Source organism: Pocillopora verrucosa, chromosome 6, assembly GCF_036669915.1.
Source record: "Pocillopora verrucosa isolate sample1 chromosome 6, ASM3666991v2, whole genome shotgun sequence".
In the NCBI taxonomy this organism is placed as follows: Eukaryota; Metazoa; Cnidaria; class Anthozoa; order Scleractinia; family Pocilloporidae; genus Pocillopora; species Pocillopora verrucosa.
This window is the reverse complement of record NC_089317.1, coordinates 25,359,141-25,375,197: the sequence shown is the minus strand read 5'-3', so window position 1 is coordinate 25,375,197 and position 16,057 is coordinate 25,359,141. Positions and strand designations below refer to the sequence as shown.

At 36.7% G+C, this 16,057-nt stretch overlaps 2 protein-coding genes across 5 annotated transcripts; one reads left to right on the top strand and one right to left on the bottom strand.

The window, feature by feature from the left end:
* On the bottom strand, positions 1 to 9,373 carry LOC131788194 (WD repeat and FYVE domain-containing protein 2-like). Of its 2 annotated transcripts, none has more exons than XM_059105310.2 (12): positions 9,191 to 9,373; positions 8,991 to 9,058; positions 8,625 to 8,698; positions 8,222 to 8,276; positions 7,535 to 7,685; positions 6,562 to 6,710; positions 4,918 to 5,044; positions 4,265 to 4,370; positions 3,364 to 3,465; positions 2,051 to 2,181; positions 1,035 to 1,143; positions 1 to 897 (listed from the first exon to the last, which is right to left on the bottom strand). In XM_059105310.2, the coding sequence occupies exons 1-12, from the start codon at positions 9,349 to 9,351 to the stop codon at positions 865 to 867; spliced, it is 1,266 nt and encodes a 421-aa protein (XP_058961293.1). In that variant the 5' UTR covers positions 9,352 to 9,373; the 3' UTR covers positions 1 to 864. The 2 variants fall into 2 exon arrangements, with proteins under 2 accessions (XP_058961293.1, XP_058961359.1); XM_059105376.2 differs by having other exon boundaries at positions 4,918 to 5,040; positions 6,594 to 6,710.
* Positions 9,374 to 9,851: 478 nt separating this feature from the next.
* Positions 9,852 to 14,557, top strand: LOC131785011 (AP-1 complex subunit sigma-2-like). Of its 3 annotated transcripts, none has more exons than XM_059101882.2 (5): positions 9,852 to 9,885; positions 9,992 to 10,170; positions 10,829 to 10,937; positions 11,067 to 11,204; positions 14,159 to 14,557. In XM_059101882.2, exons 1-5 carry the CDS (start codon positions 9,883 to 9,885, stop codon positions 14,201 to 14,203), a joined length of 474 nt encoding a protein of 157 aa, XP_058957865.1. In that variant the 5' UTR covers positions 9,852 to 9,882; the 3' UTR covers positions 14,204 to 14,557. The 3 variants fall into 3 exon arrangements, with proteins under 3 accessions (XP_058957865.1, XP_058957926.1, XP_066024804.1); XM_059101943.2 differs by lacking the exon at positions 14,159 to 14,557 and adding an exon at positions 13,064 to 14,152; XM_066168707.1 differs by lacking the exon at positions 14,159 to 14,557 and adding an exon at positions 12,972 to 13,106.
* The last annotated feature ends 1,500 nt before the right edge of the window (positions 14,558 to 16,057 follow it).

Sequence of the window (16,057 nt, the reverse complement as noted above, 5' to 3'; positions counted from 1 at the left end):
TTTTTTTATTCAAAATTACAGTAAGAAGTAAGTTAACAAAGTAACCTACATCATATAATCATTGAATATCGTTCCGAATAGGGGAGAAGTCATTAAAGCTTTAAGTATACATTTGTTTTTACTTGTTTATAATTTTACACTATACTCTTACTTTTAATAACACAAGGCGGTTCATCATAAATGAGTCACTCTAAAATCTTTCTGCAATAATAAGCGAGAAACCATCTAATTTCTGTCCACTCTTATGGGTGAAAAATTTGGGAAAACACAGATCAAGTTTCTGAAAAGAGGAAATCAGTCCTACTCAATGACGAAAGCTATTTTTAAAATTCAACCATTACAGAAAAACACCTAATGGGAATTATTAATGGAAAGAGCTAAAAACTACCATAAATTTGCTTTGTTTCCACCAGTCCAAAACAAGAGAAACTGCTCTCTAGACAAAAACAACTGCAGGCAGTTTGGCGACGGGTTTGCTGTCCATTTAAGACGTCGCTACGATTTTAGTGTGATATCGTTCACAGGAATCATTGCAAAAAATCCGTTGCTCAAGTTTTTATGCAAGCTTACGAAGTATGTTACGTAACATTATTGAACAGCGGCCTGGTGACAAAACACATCGTAAAATCAAGTAACAAGACATCTAATCGGACGAGAATTAAATGATTGTATAAAACTTGGAACAAATTAAAGATTTATTCCAGTTGTTTAAGATCAAAATGACGAGTCCACCGTTGCTACATCTGTTTGCCTTCACAAGGCCTCAGGATGCTTAGAACGGCGAAAGAAAATTGTGTTTAATTACATCCAACCATCTTGTAACTGCCGAAATGTTAAGAGTTCTCAAAGAGATCTAGTCGATGCTCATGACAGGAGAATTGCTTTTATGTCCCAAATCTGCAAGAAAACACATATTCCACGTCAAAACAACCTGAAGTACCTGGAAACGAAAATCAGTTCTGAGCTTGTACAGAGATATCGAGAAAGAGTAGAGAGTTCAAACAAAGGCATTCAAAAGGAGACGCCAAACTGACCTTAATAATCCTATCACCGCCACAAGTCAGTAATCTTCCTTTACTGAGATCCAAATGTAACGAACGAGTTGTATGTTTTGCGTCGTGAAAATCAGCTAGAGGTTCTCGGCTGAATTGGAGATATAAGAATATCTAAGTTATTTAACGGACATATGGACTCTGTCCCTTAACAGGGTTGTTAATGAGGTTGACAGTTTGTTTTTACTTGACTAAGTTCACTGAGATCAAGAGGAAGTTTTTTCTCTCTCTGGGTAAACACAAATTCCAGTTCACAATCAGTGTTGAAACCAGACCGAGCGTTGTTTTTTCTTCCTTAAAACAGCGTAATTCTCGCACAAGGGCACGAATCACTCACTGGCCCTTTTATTTGGACATGGATACATCATAAATCAAAATCTTCGTTACATTAAGAGGATTATCTTAGGTACAGCCTGCAAAGAAAAACCTCCTTTAATCCTTGCCCATTGTGTCCCTAAAATGCCAGTGTATCGAACGATTAATCGGGAAACATGTCATCCAGTCCCTGACGCTAATACAGTTGAACCTGTATTAAGCGGTCACTCACGGGGAATGGTGCTCAATACAGGCTGACCGCTTACGAAAGGCTCCATAGAATAGGAGTATTATGAAAAACGGTAAAAAAACGCCATTTTATGCCACGGTTGACAAAAATTAGACTAACGTTCATTTTGGGAGATAAACATGGATTAAGTTGTACTTGAAAGATTATTTCTTAGTTGTACTTAAGTAGTTCCATTTTAAATGACCATTCAATACGGGCCGGAAGGACAATACAAACAGGCCGTTGGGACTCAGTTAAGGGTGACCACAACCGTTTACGAAAGGTGACCACTTAATAAAGGTGAAAATGACATTAATCAAGAAGGAAAAAAATCGAGGCTTTGAAAACCGACCTATATGTAATAATACAGGTTCGTCTGTAGTTTTACCATTGAAGGGGTTTGACAAGACCATACAGTACACCGAGCATGCTGACAACAACTTATCAGACTTACTCCTCATCTGTGATATCTGCATAACACTCAGTGCAAAAACGGACTGAATTTTCAAAGCCCATGATTGGATAAGACGATTCGTTGTTGCTGCACTCGTTACACACCGCTCTACCACATTTCCGACAATGATGCTGAAAAAAAAAACTAAACAATATTTCTTTTTCTCGTACATCTTTCCGATCAGTTTAAAGTTAAATTCCCCATATTACGTTGGCCCACAACTGTCACGGCAAAAGAAATAACTCGCGGCAAAAGAAAAAGACTCACGGCAAAGGAGAAAAGACTCACGGCAAAGGAAAAAACCTCACGGCAAAAGAGAAAAGACTCACGACAAGAGGAAGAACCTCGCGGCAAAAGAAAAAGACTCACGACAAGAGGAAGAACCTCGCGGCAAAAGAGAAAAGACTCACGACAAGAAGAAGAACCTCGCGGCAAAAGAACGGTGAGGTTCTTCCTTTGGTCGTGAGTCTTTTCTTTTGCTGCGAGGTTATTCCTTTGGTCGCGAGGTTATTTCTTTTGCCATGACAGTTGTGGGCCACCGTACTATATGAATATCAAACTTGAAAATTTAAAAAAAAATCCTGCCGTATTTTAATTTTTTTTAATGGATTCATCATAGCAATTATTTTTTCTAAGAAGCCTTAGTGCACGGGTGATAGCAGAGCTAAAAAGAACAGTTACAAAGGTTTTAACGACCAGATTATCAGAGCGACCCAGTAGAAATGTCGAGGGCTACCGCTCACTTCACCTTCATCTTTTGTCAACTCGACGACACCACTTGTCAACTCGCCGACACTAATTTTTGTTACTGGATTTGTTACCAAAGACCAAAGACGACTTTGGGCAAGTTGATTAAAAGTGACTGCGAGTTGGCAGACACCAACGAATCAACACGTTTGTAAAGTGACCGGGTACCATGTCTTAACATTAGCTACTGCTGCAGACTATAGTCCCTCTAGTGACTACTCTCAACGACACAATCGTATTTCACGATTAGCTATTACGCCTTCAACCAAAGACCAAAAAAGTTTCCACATTTCCATTGAGATCGCAACATTCAAGAATAGCACTCCAGTTGTACCCCCGGTAGCTTTACTTTCACCCGCTCTCACCCTGTACTTTTTTATCTAATCGTTTTCTGTAGTTGTACAAAATTGAGTGATTAGAGGTGTTGTAATGAGGTGCAGTTAGTTTCAAATTTTAATTTCCTGGTACCTCCTCAGAAATGGAAAGATGAATGTCATGTATCAACTAATTTTGTTCCAGATTGTGGGTTCAAAGCATTTACTGTTAGTAGGGAATTATTATCATACCTGCCTGACACCGACTGCTTTTTGGCTCCACATTCCTTTAAAGTTCCAAAAGAAAGGACCTCCGCATCTCTCACAGACATCGCTTTGTGACCATTCTGGAGTCTACCAAGAGTTAAATAACAAATGTCAAAATGGAACGAGAAATCCTCATTGGCATCCTTCCTTTGTAACAAATTGATTTGATACATGAATATTAAATGATTCTAACTCAAATAAAAGCCCTTGTATACCTAAATCGGCAATATTCATTACGTTCAATAAAAACAAAATCAACCAACTGACCAACCCCAATACATGGACTCAAACCTGGATAAAATTTAGGGGGTGATGGAGCTTGCATTTCAAAACTCAGAAAATTTGCACCATCCATTTTATATTAAGCTTTTACACCCTCACATCAGTCTGTATATTCTCCACACTGTTCTCTATACATTTCCTAAAGTACTGATAAGGAGAATTAGTTCAACGATCATTGGTGATCATTTCCTCTATTCTAGTGACCTAAATATGTGATTCAGGGGTGATATTGTAGCTGAGAAATTAAATGCTAGTTACTCTAAGGAGGTTAAAGAGTATATAAAAGAGAGAAAAGTACATGGAAAGGAGTGTCTGTGCCAGAAAGTGATCTGTGGGATTTAAGTTTCTTGCAACAAACAATGACTCCCGTAAGGGCTTAGTCCACATTTGGTCTCTTACTAACAATAAATCAACCAACTGACTGACTTAAAACAGATTAACTAGCTGATGGGCTGATTGGTGAGTGAATACAACTGACTAGCTAACTACTTGTAATTTATTGATCAAATGAACTGCTTGTTGCCAACTTATGCTATGGGTGCTGAGCAAATGTGCATGACAGACACATACAATAAGTTGAACATAAAGACTGATTCATTCATACCTCTTTTCGTTTTACATTCATATCCCAAATCCTAACAACACCATCTTCACTACAGGATATCAACTTCTTTGCATGTGGAGCATAACAAAGGGATTGAACTTTGGTTCTTGAAAAAACAAAATCAAAAACAAAAACAACCAAAAAAACAAACAAATCAACAATATAGTAAAAGACAGTAAAGGTTATCAATGCATAATTTCTTTAACTCTTTCACAGATCTGATTGGATATTCTCCCTCTAAGCTGTCATACTCTTTCTTGTTTGTTCATTCTGAGAATTTGGTGTTACAACAAGATGACAGTGAGCATCTGATGCTTTTCCCTCTTCTCATCACATGTTTGTTACAAGACTTAAAATTGTTTGAAGGAGGTACATGTTTACCAAATGAATTGAAAAGTTAACTTTGATTGTTCAATCTCCTATCATTTGAACAAGGTCATAATGGCACCTTTACAAAAGACACATCGAGTCCAAACAAAACAGCGCTTTCCATAATTGGTAAATGTATCAGCATGTATTACCTCTCTCTTGGAATTCCAAAGACTTGGTAGTAAAAATGACAAAATTTTTCCATGAAGATATGAAGAAATTAGAATTAACCTATGGGCCAGAGTAGTTCAATCTAAAAGAATTTGTAAAAAAGTAAACCTTACATATGTCCATGAAGTTCCAAAGCAGTTCCTTTTTGTCCACCAATGTCCCAAACAATAATAGATTCATCAAAACTACCAGAGAACAACAGTTTTGACTCAGCATCCCAAGCTAGTGATCTTACACTTCCTAAAAACAAAATGGATAATGATATAGAATAATGGAAGGAAAGGAAAATTTTTAAATGGCAATGTGTGGAAGACTCCAGATGAGAGGAGCCTAGTTCTAGCATTGACTGTGGCAGTTTTGAGCAAGAAAATCAGCCCCGAGTCTTTTTCTCTTGCTATAGACACCTGGTTTAATGCTGGGATATACCCAGAATGAGCAGAATCTCATCCAGGAGATGTAGCCTACCTAACTTCATTTTAAAGAAACCATAGGAAGCCCTTGAGGCATGGGCCACCAAAGTTCCTGTTGAAAATTTGCCTTATTTTTTTTCAGAAAAAGCAAATTGTTCAGGAGCCTCCATAGGGTTTTTGCTTTATGTTAGTGCATGCATCAGCGTAATATTTTTCAAGAACATTTTCATGTTTTTGCTTTTTGAGGTCACTAAAAGCCATCAAAAGGCAATGAGCAAGGTTCTTACTATTGCTTGCTGCAGTAAATATCATCAAAATGATTTTCATTGTTATGCTAAGGCTTTAAGTGGAGAGGCGCACCAGCCATAATTTGGCTCTGCCTTTGATTTTCTTCAATTTGCTCCAGTGAAATCTCTCAAAATTTTTACAATTTGTGAAAGTTGTCCAGCCGATCATTCAAAAGCCAAAAAAAAAAGGTGTTACAAAGGCAGTTTCCCCACTTTTTGCAATTTTGTGTTTTCTTCCTCCATCTCAAATTTGGTCTTATTAATTTTTTTTTATCAACAGGTAATATGTTTAATGGTCCTGAAAATCTTAGAAAGTTCCACCAAAGGAAATGTGATAGATCTTACTCAAAAGATCCCTATTTTCTTTGTTGCCAAACATTACATAATAGAATAGAACTTCACCAAGATCAGTATCTGTTCATGCATAGACTTTTGAATCTGTCGCCTTCTGGCAATCTTTCCCACTGTGTTTTCTTTTCAGTTGACCTCTTTTTCAGAAGAAAGCCTATGAATATTACAGGTGAAGTTTGTGGAAACCCTGGATTCCATCACAAAAAGAACTGTATTGTGTTGAACTGTTTTCAACACACCTTTTCAGGTAATGATCATGCAATTGTATCAAGGTGCTATGTTTGTTTTGCATGTTGACACTTAAAAAGCTTGTGCTATGTTCGCAGTCAGATCTTGTGCAGACAAAAAAGCTTATGGAGCCTCCTTAACCCTTTAATCCCTAAGAGTGACAACTTTCTAATTTCTCCTTACAATATCACCCCTGAATAAAAGGTTTAAGTTGTGAGAATAAAGGAAATGATCAGCAACTAACAAAGCTCTTGATGGTTTTACAAATTCTCCCTGTTGGAACCTAGGAAATGTATAGAGAACTGTATGGAGAATATGCATAATGTTAAGGTGTAATGGGTTCAGTTCTTGAAATTGTGTTGTAGGCTCATGTGCTTTTTACTTTACACATGACCCAGAAAGATTTCAGTGGTTAATTTTAAATTCAGTGTAAAAAGTTTCTAAGAGTCCTCAAAACAGCACAGGACACAAGCTAAATCACCTGTGCCAAACCATGAGTGCCATGGACGTAACTTGCCTGAGTGGCCATTGAGTGTTGTCACTAGTGATAGTGAACTTGACTCCAGTTTTATAACGCTAATGTGGCCACCATAGTCTCCCACAAAGACATGCTTGGATTCAGCATCAAATCTGAAACGTGTTAAGGAAGACTGCAGTGTTGCAGATGCTCATTTTAAGACAGCTACATCAGGGTTTGAGTATCTTGGAGGTCTAACATAACCTTTTTCTAGAAGGTAATTTGTAATCTATAGTTGTAAGTTACTGTAATCCTCTCAGGGTTCAACAGCAAGAGACTAGAGTATAGTAACAGGAGAATGTTCTCTGTGTCTGATAACCCTACCTCTACAAGGATTAAAATATAAATTATCCAAACTGATTGCTTTACATTTCTCAATTTTAAATGAAAGAATTTGGTGTTCAATCAAGGAATATTCCCTGGGTTAAATTTTTCTTACTTCTCCTAACCTTTCTGCTTGAAGTGTGTTCATATTGTGATGAGAAATGCCTTTTTGGTCATTCCTGAGGCTAAAAGGGTTTATAAATAGTTCAGGGAATTAAGATATAACCAGATTATACTGCCTAGCAGCCACAGAATTCTCTGATCTCCAATGTCTGATAAGTATACAGGGAGAACTTGTGTACATTCAAAAGCTCCTTTTTTTGACAATCATTTCCTTTGTTTCCATGGGCTCAATGTTTAAGTCAGGCTTAAGGGTTAACCTTCAACTCCAACAAGTGACCAAGACAATTTCTCCTTACAATATGAATACAATTTGAAACAAGTGAGTGATGAGAATAAAGAAAGATATGAATTGGTGGATTATCAGTTGATCCAATACTAAATTATCAGGACCAACACTGTAAGAATTATATGGCAGACAGTAAGGAGAATTACTAATGAGATCTTGGGAGTGAATGGGTTCAGCCATTAACATTTTGATTGCTAAGGATACTGCAATGATGTGCACCAAGCTTCAGTTTGAAATCCTCCTAATCTTTTGCCCGTTGTGCAGTCATGCCACTGTAAATATTTATCTCTTCCTACACTGAGCAGCCATTCATTCTCCAGTGAAAACACAATTCCTGTCAATCTGTTCATGTGTGCTAAACAAAAATAAATATAAAATGTAGGTCTTTTACTAAAGCTCATTTATGTAGCTACATACCACCCAAGCCCATAGGATTTAGAACATGAAGCCACTCAGCACATTGCTAGCTCCTCTCCTTCCCCCTGACTTACATTAATTTTTTAGCTGTTGTATGATTGCTGCAGTTGATCAAGCTATACTGTGCAAGTAAGTGATATCAAAGGGCAGCATCATCTAGAAAAGGATCACTCTGAGCAGATCTGGTTAGAGCCCTGAGTTTTGTTTGAACAAATTAATGCCAAGAAGGTGCCAATAATTAAGAAACAATGTCACATTCCAGGATGACTGTTTAACTTCCACAACCCACTAGAATGTGAAAAACAGACTTTGGAACAAACTTTTGCATGGTTTGTATGGAAACTTAAAGAAATTGATTGTAAATGTATCCTTTCATCCTTTTCTTTTCAACAAAAGTTGAAAAGTCATAATTTCAGTACATACGAATATCCAAAGCAACCATACACTGATCTTTTTGTGACATTGTGCACTTACCTAAATACTTCCTGCTAGCATGAAGTCTGTTAAAATCCTCAGACACTTCAAACTCCTATTCAGAGGTAACACACAAATCTTCAATTTTTTTCTTCTGGAATAATTGGCATATACACAACTATGCACTCTAAAGAAAGTCTTTCTTGCCAAAATGCTGTACTTGATGGATATTATGTTTGGTTAAACGAAACATTTTGTGCCAGAATTTAATTTTAGCCACTTCGAGTTTAGAATCAACTCTCTGAATCTCAATTTACTACGATTTTGACGAAAGTTCAAAGGGGAAGTTTTCCAACACTCTTCCATCCAGGTAGCAGCCCTAGATATACTAAGGATTTTCACAATAGTGGATGTACTGTTGATCATTATCGGCCTGAGCCAAACATGATTCATATGCACTTACAGAAATTGCTCCATCGTCCAGTCCTACGAACAATCTCCTACTTGTTCCATGATAATCTAAGGCGGAACATTCGGCTAAAAAAGAAATTAACTGAATACTTGAAACCAGATTTCACCAAAATATAAAATGCATGTAAATCTCTATCAACAAGAACTTTCACAACGAGCAACCCACTCGTACTTAGCTAGTCAATTCAGTAAGTTTAAAAGATTTTCAGCAAACATTAACAAGGGAGTAGATGTCTTCGAGCGAAAAGGCTATGAACTTATCTCTGAAATATACAAAGGAAATGAAAAGAACGCTCTCTGGAGATACATGGAGGAAAGTCAAGCAAGTAGATGTGAGATACAATTTATCCATACTTACACTCCATTACATGGCAAACACTTGGCCAATATTGCCCACTTTCTCGTTTGATCCAAAGCCTTATACTCCTGGAAGAGAAACAAAGCACATGAAATTAACCTTCGACCTAAACTGAACTTACATGGGATACGATTTACGATCAAAACAATCGAAAATTGCACAACTCTTCAAAGATCGATCGATAAGCAGCTTCCACTCACTTATCGTCAGAAACACTGATTACTGCATCTTCGTGTGGAATAGTAACGGCCATATTTACTACACCACTGCATCCTTCCAGCTTATTCACCAATACAGCTTTGATATGCTTCCCTTTGGGCCTAGAGGAGTCTTCCTCTGGATCTTTAATAGTCGCCGCCATTTCAGCTTGCTTGAGAGATACGAAAGTTTTCCCAACATGCAACAGACTAGATTTGTACCGGAAGTGATCTGATTAAAAAATGACGTCAAAAGTCCAAAACGGCCTCGAACCTCATTGACAATTTAAGAATACTTATCAGATAATGATGGTGGCTACAATTAAGTCCTCGAAGACTCTCTAGTGCACGGTAGTGTCAAAAAAAACCAAAAAAAAAAACCGTCAAATTGTATTTTAGCTCACCGTCGTGATACCTATTAGGTTTGAGGCGAGACAGATTTTAATGAGCTTGAACATGGTTTAATCACAAATAATATTCTTAATGAACAAATCAAGTTCTGTTAAAGCAGTGCTGATCGTTCAAGGTATTCTAAGTAACGCTACAGAGCAGTATAATGTGCAATAGACGTTGCGTGAGTGACAGCGTGACTGCAAATGTGCCCAAAAAAATAATAATAATAATAATTTGCAAGCATGGTCAACTGAGAATCCCAGCTGACTAAGCAGAGCCTGCAGTACAAGCATCTGTTCAAGATGGTGAGTATTTCCAACATTACCACTCGATCGAAGTTATCACTTCTTTCCTTTAAGCGTTTTTGACAAAGTACGTAAAGAGGAGGTTAACCTCTCTGCAATATTTTAGTTTCAGTTTATGCTGCTTTTCAGCCGTCAAGGTAAACTTCGACTGCAGAAATGGTACACGGCCTCTAGTCAGAAGGAGAAGAAAAAGATCACACGGGATTTGATCACGACTGTTCTTGCTCGGAAACCGAAGATGTGCAGTTTCCTTGAGTATAAGGATCTAAAAGTTGTATACAAAAGGTAGTTTAGGGAAGTTAGGATACTCTTATACGAGAAACTAAATGTTTGAAATGTGTCCATTCCATGTCTAGTGACTTGAAACTTAGGCACGTCTGGTTATGGTCAGACAAAGACAGGTGATTGATTGATGTTCTTTTTAATGCCCCGGCTAAACGATCAAACATTTTCGATGGACATCGTGTTTGATGTACATCGTGGGGTGGCTAAACAATCGAAAATTTGCCAAGGGTTTGATCAGAATGTGATCACAATGTTGGATGAAAAGTTTTAATGCGAGGCTCAGAAAGACGGCTAGACAAGTCAAACATGCTCTTCTATCATGAAGTTGAACGAAAACTTTTGATCGCTTAGCGGAGCTTTAGGATTCCTTTGTTGAATTTGTACATGAAGAACAACTTTACACTCTTCGCGTATCATGCATGTGTATATATGATAACAACTGTACTGCGAAACACCTATACTCTTTCACATACTTTCTAAACGTAGGAGTTTCTTGCTACACCCTCGTCAGAAAATTGGATGATGAATTGAAAAATTTTGTGTTATCGTTTGAAGTGAAATGATTTATCGTATAATTACTTGTTAACTAAGCGAATGAAGATATTGATCCCAAATGAATATGTTTAATTCTAAGATTCTGTTTCCTTGTATTGCACAGATACGCCAGCTTATATTTCTGTGTAGCAATAGAGAAAGATGATAATGAACTTCTCACACTGGAGATAATCCACAGATATGTTGAGCTTCTGGACAAATATTTTGGAAGTGTAAGTACAGTAATCACAAATTTCACTGTGACTAAATCAAGAAAACCTTATGTGATTATTTGTTTTTTGGGTTTGTTGATATTGAGCATAAGTTTATGTCATTCATGTGTTGATTTTGTTTACCGAAAGGTTTGTGAGCTGGATATCATTTTTAATTTTGAGAAGGCTTATTTTATGTTGGATGAACTGATTCTTGGAGGAGAGATCCAAGAAACAAGCAAGAAAAATGTCCTGAAAGCAATATCAGCCCAAGATCTTCTTCAGGAGGTAGGTTGAAACCTTTTTTGATAAAAAGTTACAAAGCTGGTTTCAGAAACTTGCTGCATTGATTTAAAAGGAAAGCTTCCTTGTTTTCAGTGTTCTTTTTATTATTCTAAAACCAAAGCCAGAGTTATGTAATGACCATTCAAAACAAATACAAATATCAAAAGGAGCTGACAAGAATTCAAAATATTTAAACAGAAAAGGCCTTAGTCTGGAAAAATATGGGTTTTTTAATAATTGGTTTTTTGATTTTTGTATAAAGTGATTGGTTGCTGTGACTCAACTTTATAGGCCAATCAGAGAGTACAGGGAAGCACAGGCAATGACACATTGCAAATCACTTTTGATACTTGACTTGAAATTGCCATGTCAGCAAAAGTATACACTGTTTGCAAACAGTAAGAAATTTTTTAGTAGTGTTGTTATCCTCTAAGTCATCTTCATTCTGATCAGGTGATATTTTATGCTGTATGTTGGTTGTCTTCTTTGTTCAGTTTTTATAACTGTACCATGTGTTTAGCAACAGGTAAACCTCAGGAGCTTACATAATCCTTTTTTTAAGGCTTGTCTTCTTTAAATTCTACTATTTTAGTCACCAGTGACATCCTATTAAATCTATTCATGTCTGCATTATGTCACTTTGTTGTATATTGTGAGATAGTTCAACTGTTTTAAATGTGGTGGTACTATTAACCAGATTAGTGTTGAAAAAATGAATAACCTAAAACTGCTCAAGTTGATTTCCAACTGAAATAAAAGCTTTCATACATAAGCATTTTTTGTAGTGATATGTGTGCTGCAAATATAGAATTTTTACTCAACTTTGTTGTGAGAAAATTGTTAATACTAACAAATAGATACAATATAATTTGATTTGACTTCTTAAATTGCCCTTAATTTTGTTCAATTATTTTAACATTTTAAAGCAACACAATGAAATAATGGTAAAAGAAATAAGGTAAAAGTAAATAATAAAATGTGTGGCTTACATCATTAAATAAACCTTTGATTGCAAAATCTCTTTTTGTTAAGTTACTTTAACAAGTTTTTTTTCATTGTCACATTTCAGACCTTCTGTGTTTTCACCTAGACACCAGTGTTTTTTTTTTGTCTTCAACAATGTCAACATATAGATTCTCAAAACCACACTTCATGTCCTATACCCAGTCTTGTAAGGGAGAATGTAGATATCACGAATCATGAAATGGGTAGTGTTTAGTAATGAGTTTCTTCTTATCATCACTTACCTGAGGAGGCCATTTAAAATATTTGGTAAAATTTTCAACCATCAAAGAAATCCTCTTCTTTATCAAAACAACATTTGGAATGGGCAAAGGCCCATTAGGTGATGTGAAGGCCTGTGGATGAAGATGTCCATGTTTGTGTTCTGAGCAGGCTCATTGTTTTTTATTCCTGAACAAGACAATCTATATTCTCCCAGTCCCAGTGCCTTTCTACACCCAGGAGTCATAAGTTTGAAAAAGGTATCAGTGAATTATCAGGGAAACCTGATAAAATTCTGAGGGAAACTAATCATGGACTAGCATTCCATCCAGGGGATGGGGTACTACCCTTATTTTTTTATGTTGCAGAAATTGAGGTGAACCATAACAACGAGGTGTTTAAGTCTTTGCATGCCGAAATACTTTGATTTCACATAGTGCCAGCAGATAGTGTCACTTTCCTACAGACATCTTTATACCTTTGATATCTTTGCTAATCCTTTCCTCTGAGCTTCCACTTTGCCTTGCTTTCATACTTTTTCCACAGGAAGCAGAACTGCGCAGTGCTTTGGAGGAAATGGGTCTTGCCTGAGTTCTTTCATCTGTAAAATCTCTACCTCTGATACTTTTGTTCTACAGGAAGGTGAACTCCAGCGCACGCTGGAAGAAATGGGTTTGGTCTGAACTGTCTTCTCTGCTGCTTATTCAGCATCTGGTCTAACTATCTTCACTTCCACGAATTCTTTTATTACCATGATGGTGTGCCAGTCACAACAGAAGATGCTATGTATCATGTTTAAACCATAGTTTACAGTTCAATATTATTTATAACCGTATATTAGTCAAATTGTACTCTAAAATTACATTGTAAAACTAACATTTTGTTTAAAAGGTTCTATATCAGTTTCTTTGGTCTAAATGTACAGCATATTTCTTCTTTGAATATTAATTAGTTATAATCTAGAAGTTTTCAATCAAATATAGTTTGAAGTATTTTTTTTAATGTCTCATGTTTCCTCTTTGCCTTTGTAATGAATACACCATTCTAGGAACTGCCATAACTGCATTCTAAATGTACCTCAAAGTTTTTTTTTTTCCTTTGCTCTAGAGTGCTTTTCTCTTAGACTAAAATCATCTTAAATTTATAGAGTTGAAACTAATATAAAATGCAGAGTTAGAGATATTATTTAATTGACATGAAATATCAATTAATAGCAGGTTACTAAAATTTGTGTTGTGTTTGATAATAATTACTTATTTATAAAACTCAATATAAGCCTCTTGACTCTTTAACTCCCAAGATCTGAATTAAATTCTCCCTTCTTATTGCTACACATTTCCTTGTAAATTAGTCACAAGAATTTCATGTTAGATCAAAATAACAACTTCTACCTGATGAGTTTGAGTTTTCTCATTACTTGTTTGCTGGATATTGTATGGAGATTATAGGGAGAAGTTACATGCTAATCACTAGTGGGAGTTTAAGGGTTAAGTCACATGGATTGCAAGGTGTATTTTAATGGTCACTTGATTTGTAAGGAATTGTAAAATGAAGCCAGTGAAGAAATGCTTTTCTCCTTATGTAAGGTTTGATAACTCAAAACAAAAACTGACAGACTGATAGTGATTACAGCCTACAAAATAGGATTCTAAAAGTTTGTATTGATGCACTTTTAGCAGTGATTTCTGAAACATTAACCTGCTGTAGTTCATGTGGTTTTGTTTGATCAACAGGAAGGGGAACTTCAACGTACATTGGAGGAAATGGGTCTGTCATGATTGTGCAAGTTACCTGCTGAAGGGAGGGAAGGCTGGTGATATTAGTAATAGCCTCCTTTTCTTGTCCCCGGCAGGGTAGGGGTTTCAGTATTTTGTTTTTCTCAATACCCTCATTGCCAAAAATTTAAAAAACTGTACTGAGCCAAAGGAGTTTGTTGATTGAATGAATGGATGCCACGCACTTTCAAGTTTCATTTATCTGAAATCCTCTAATGCTCTGTATCTCTGCAGTAGGTTTCTTATTGAGTGGTTGAATTGATCAAACACAATTGTTATTCATAGGCTCGTATGCAACTTTAACGTTGTAAATTTGTTGAAGTATTATTAAAGCTATTAATAAAAAGTTGAAATTGATAGTTCGTTTCATTAGAGAATTCCTCTACAGGTCAATGTTTGTCCTCCTTTTTGAAGCATTCTTAGAAAATGCGACATTGTTTCCTCATAGCGGATTACTGGCGGCCTTTTTTAACCAAAGTCTCCAATACTTGGAGAAGTTAGAAGTATTGCTCGGCCTCCTAGATGAGATCCCACTCCATTGCAGGCAACCTCTCCTACTCCACCCACCCACTCACTCGCCCTCCATTCTATCATATTCCACAATGGAGAGCTATAGACCTAATTTAGTAAGCGTGCTTACCCAAAGTCTGTGGACTGTTTCGTGTCAAATTGTAAGTATTCCGTAAAGACTGTCAGCAACTTTCAAGTATTTCATTGCACTATGTACACTTATGGTATTGCTTGCCTGTTTATTTATTCCCTTATACAAATAGTATTCTATGATCTCATGGGAGGGTAGTCCTGTGAAGAATTATTAGCGGAGAAAGTGACCTCTGACGTGTTACAGCTGGAGTGGAAGTCGTATTTCACATGGTTACCTTGATAACGTCCTGATACGCACTCGGCGCTTGAATTTTTCTTCTCAAATATCCAGTAAAGATTAGCGGTAATTGACCTTGTTTCGAAGTACGCTGTAATTTTAGGAGGGAAGAGTTAATCTGATTATTGCTCGAATTAAGGACACGTACGGCCTCTTTTGCGAATGACAGTAAGAAACACGTCTTGTGGAGTTTTCTGTAACCATCGTTTATTTTAGGCTCCTTATGCTGTCAGTCACCTGTTTTCTCCAATTGTTCATGTTATTAATCATCGCTTTCGGTAATTGGCCAGAATAAACACGTGCCCTTGGTGTAAAAACAAATGTTTTAATAGAGAACCATTTGGTCACTTTTCTTAATTACAATGTGACATTTTTAAACCACAGAGCGCTGTTTTCGGAAGCCAGCTATTGCGACTTCAATTGATTTTAAGTAATCTAATTTGATTAATTTAAGGAAAATGGGCAAACAAAGGCTGACATTTTAATTTAAAAATCAAAAGAATTTACTTTGCTTGACAAGAAGAGTCTACCACGTTTTCTAACTGAGAAGCAAGCAGTTCTCGTTAGTTATGAGTCAGGTAAGACTGAATCGCCCGTAAGGCTGACTGAGAAGTATAACCGAGATCCGTTTACAACTTCAGTATCTATGTATCCATCATCAAGTTGCGTTACACGTTTGAAAACACAATAAGATGACGTAGGAGGCGGTGGTACGGGTCACGAAGGGTTGAGAGTCCCAGAACTGAAGATATGTGGTGTGGGTAAGTGACTTACAAGAACTCCATGATAGATATGACCACTCCACCACCTGTTCCTTACAGCTTCAGATTCATGCAAGTTTAGAACGAAGTTCAAGTCTAGTCTTCATTTATTTGCCGACTCTCTCTATGCCCCAACTAATAAGTTGACGTATTTACGCGAGCGCCGGAAACTTGGAATGCGCGTCATTAGCACAACAAATCCGCGGGAAACCGGAT

What these genes read in the sequence shown, in the direction of transcription:
- LOC131788194 (XM_059105310.2), bottom strand. Translation starts at nt 9,351, where the DNA reads ATGGCGGCGACTATTAAAGATCCAGAGGAAGACTCCTCTAGGCCCAAA. An exon ending in AAGCAGTCGGTGTCAGGCAG is followed by an intron (nt 2,182 to 3,363) that starts GTATGATAATAA and finishes TTTTTTTTTCAG; the next exon opens with CATCATTGTCGGAAATGTGG. An exon ending in GCGGTGATAGGATTATTAAG is followed by an intron (nt 898 to 1,034) that starts GTCAGTTTGGCG and finishes GTTTTCTTGCAG; the next exon opens with ATTTGGGACATAAAAGCAAT.
- LOC131785011 (XM_059101882.2), top strand. An exon ending in CTAAAAGTTGTATACAAAAG is followed by an intron (nt 10,171 to 10,828) that starts GTAGTTTAGGGA and finishes TGTATTGCACAG; the next exon opens with ATACGCCAGCTTATATTTCT. An exon ending in CCCAAGATCTTCTTCAGGAG is followed by an intron (nt 11,205 to 14,158) that starts GTAGGTTGAAAC and finishes TTTGATCAACAG; the next exon opens with GAAGGGGAACTTCAACGTAC.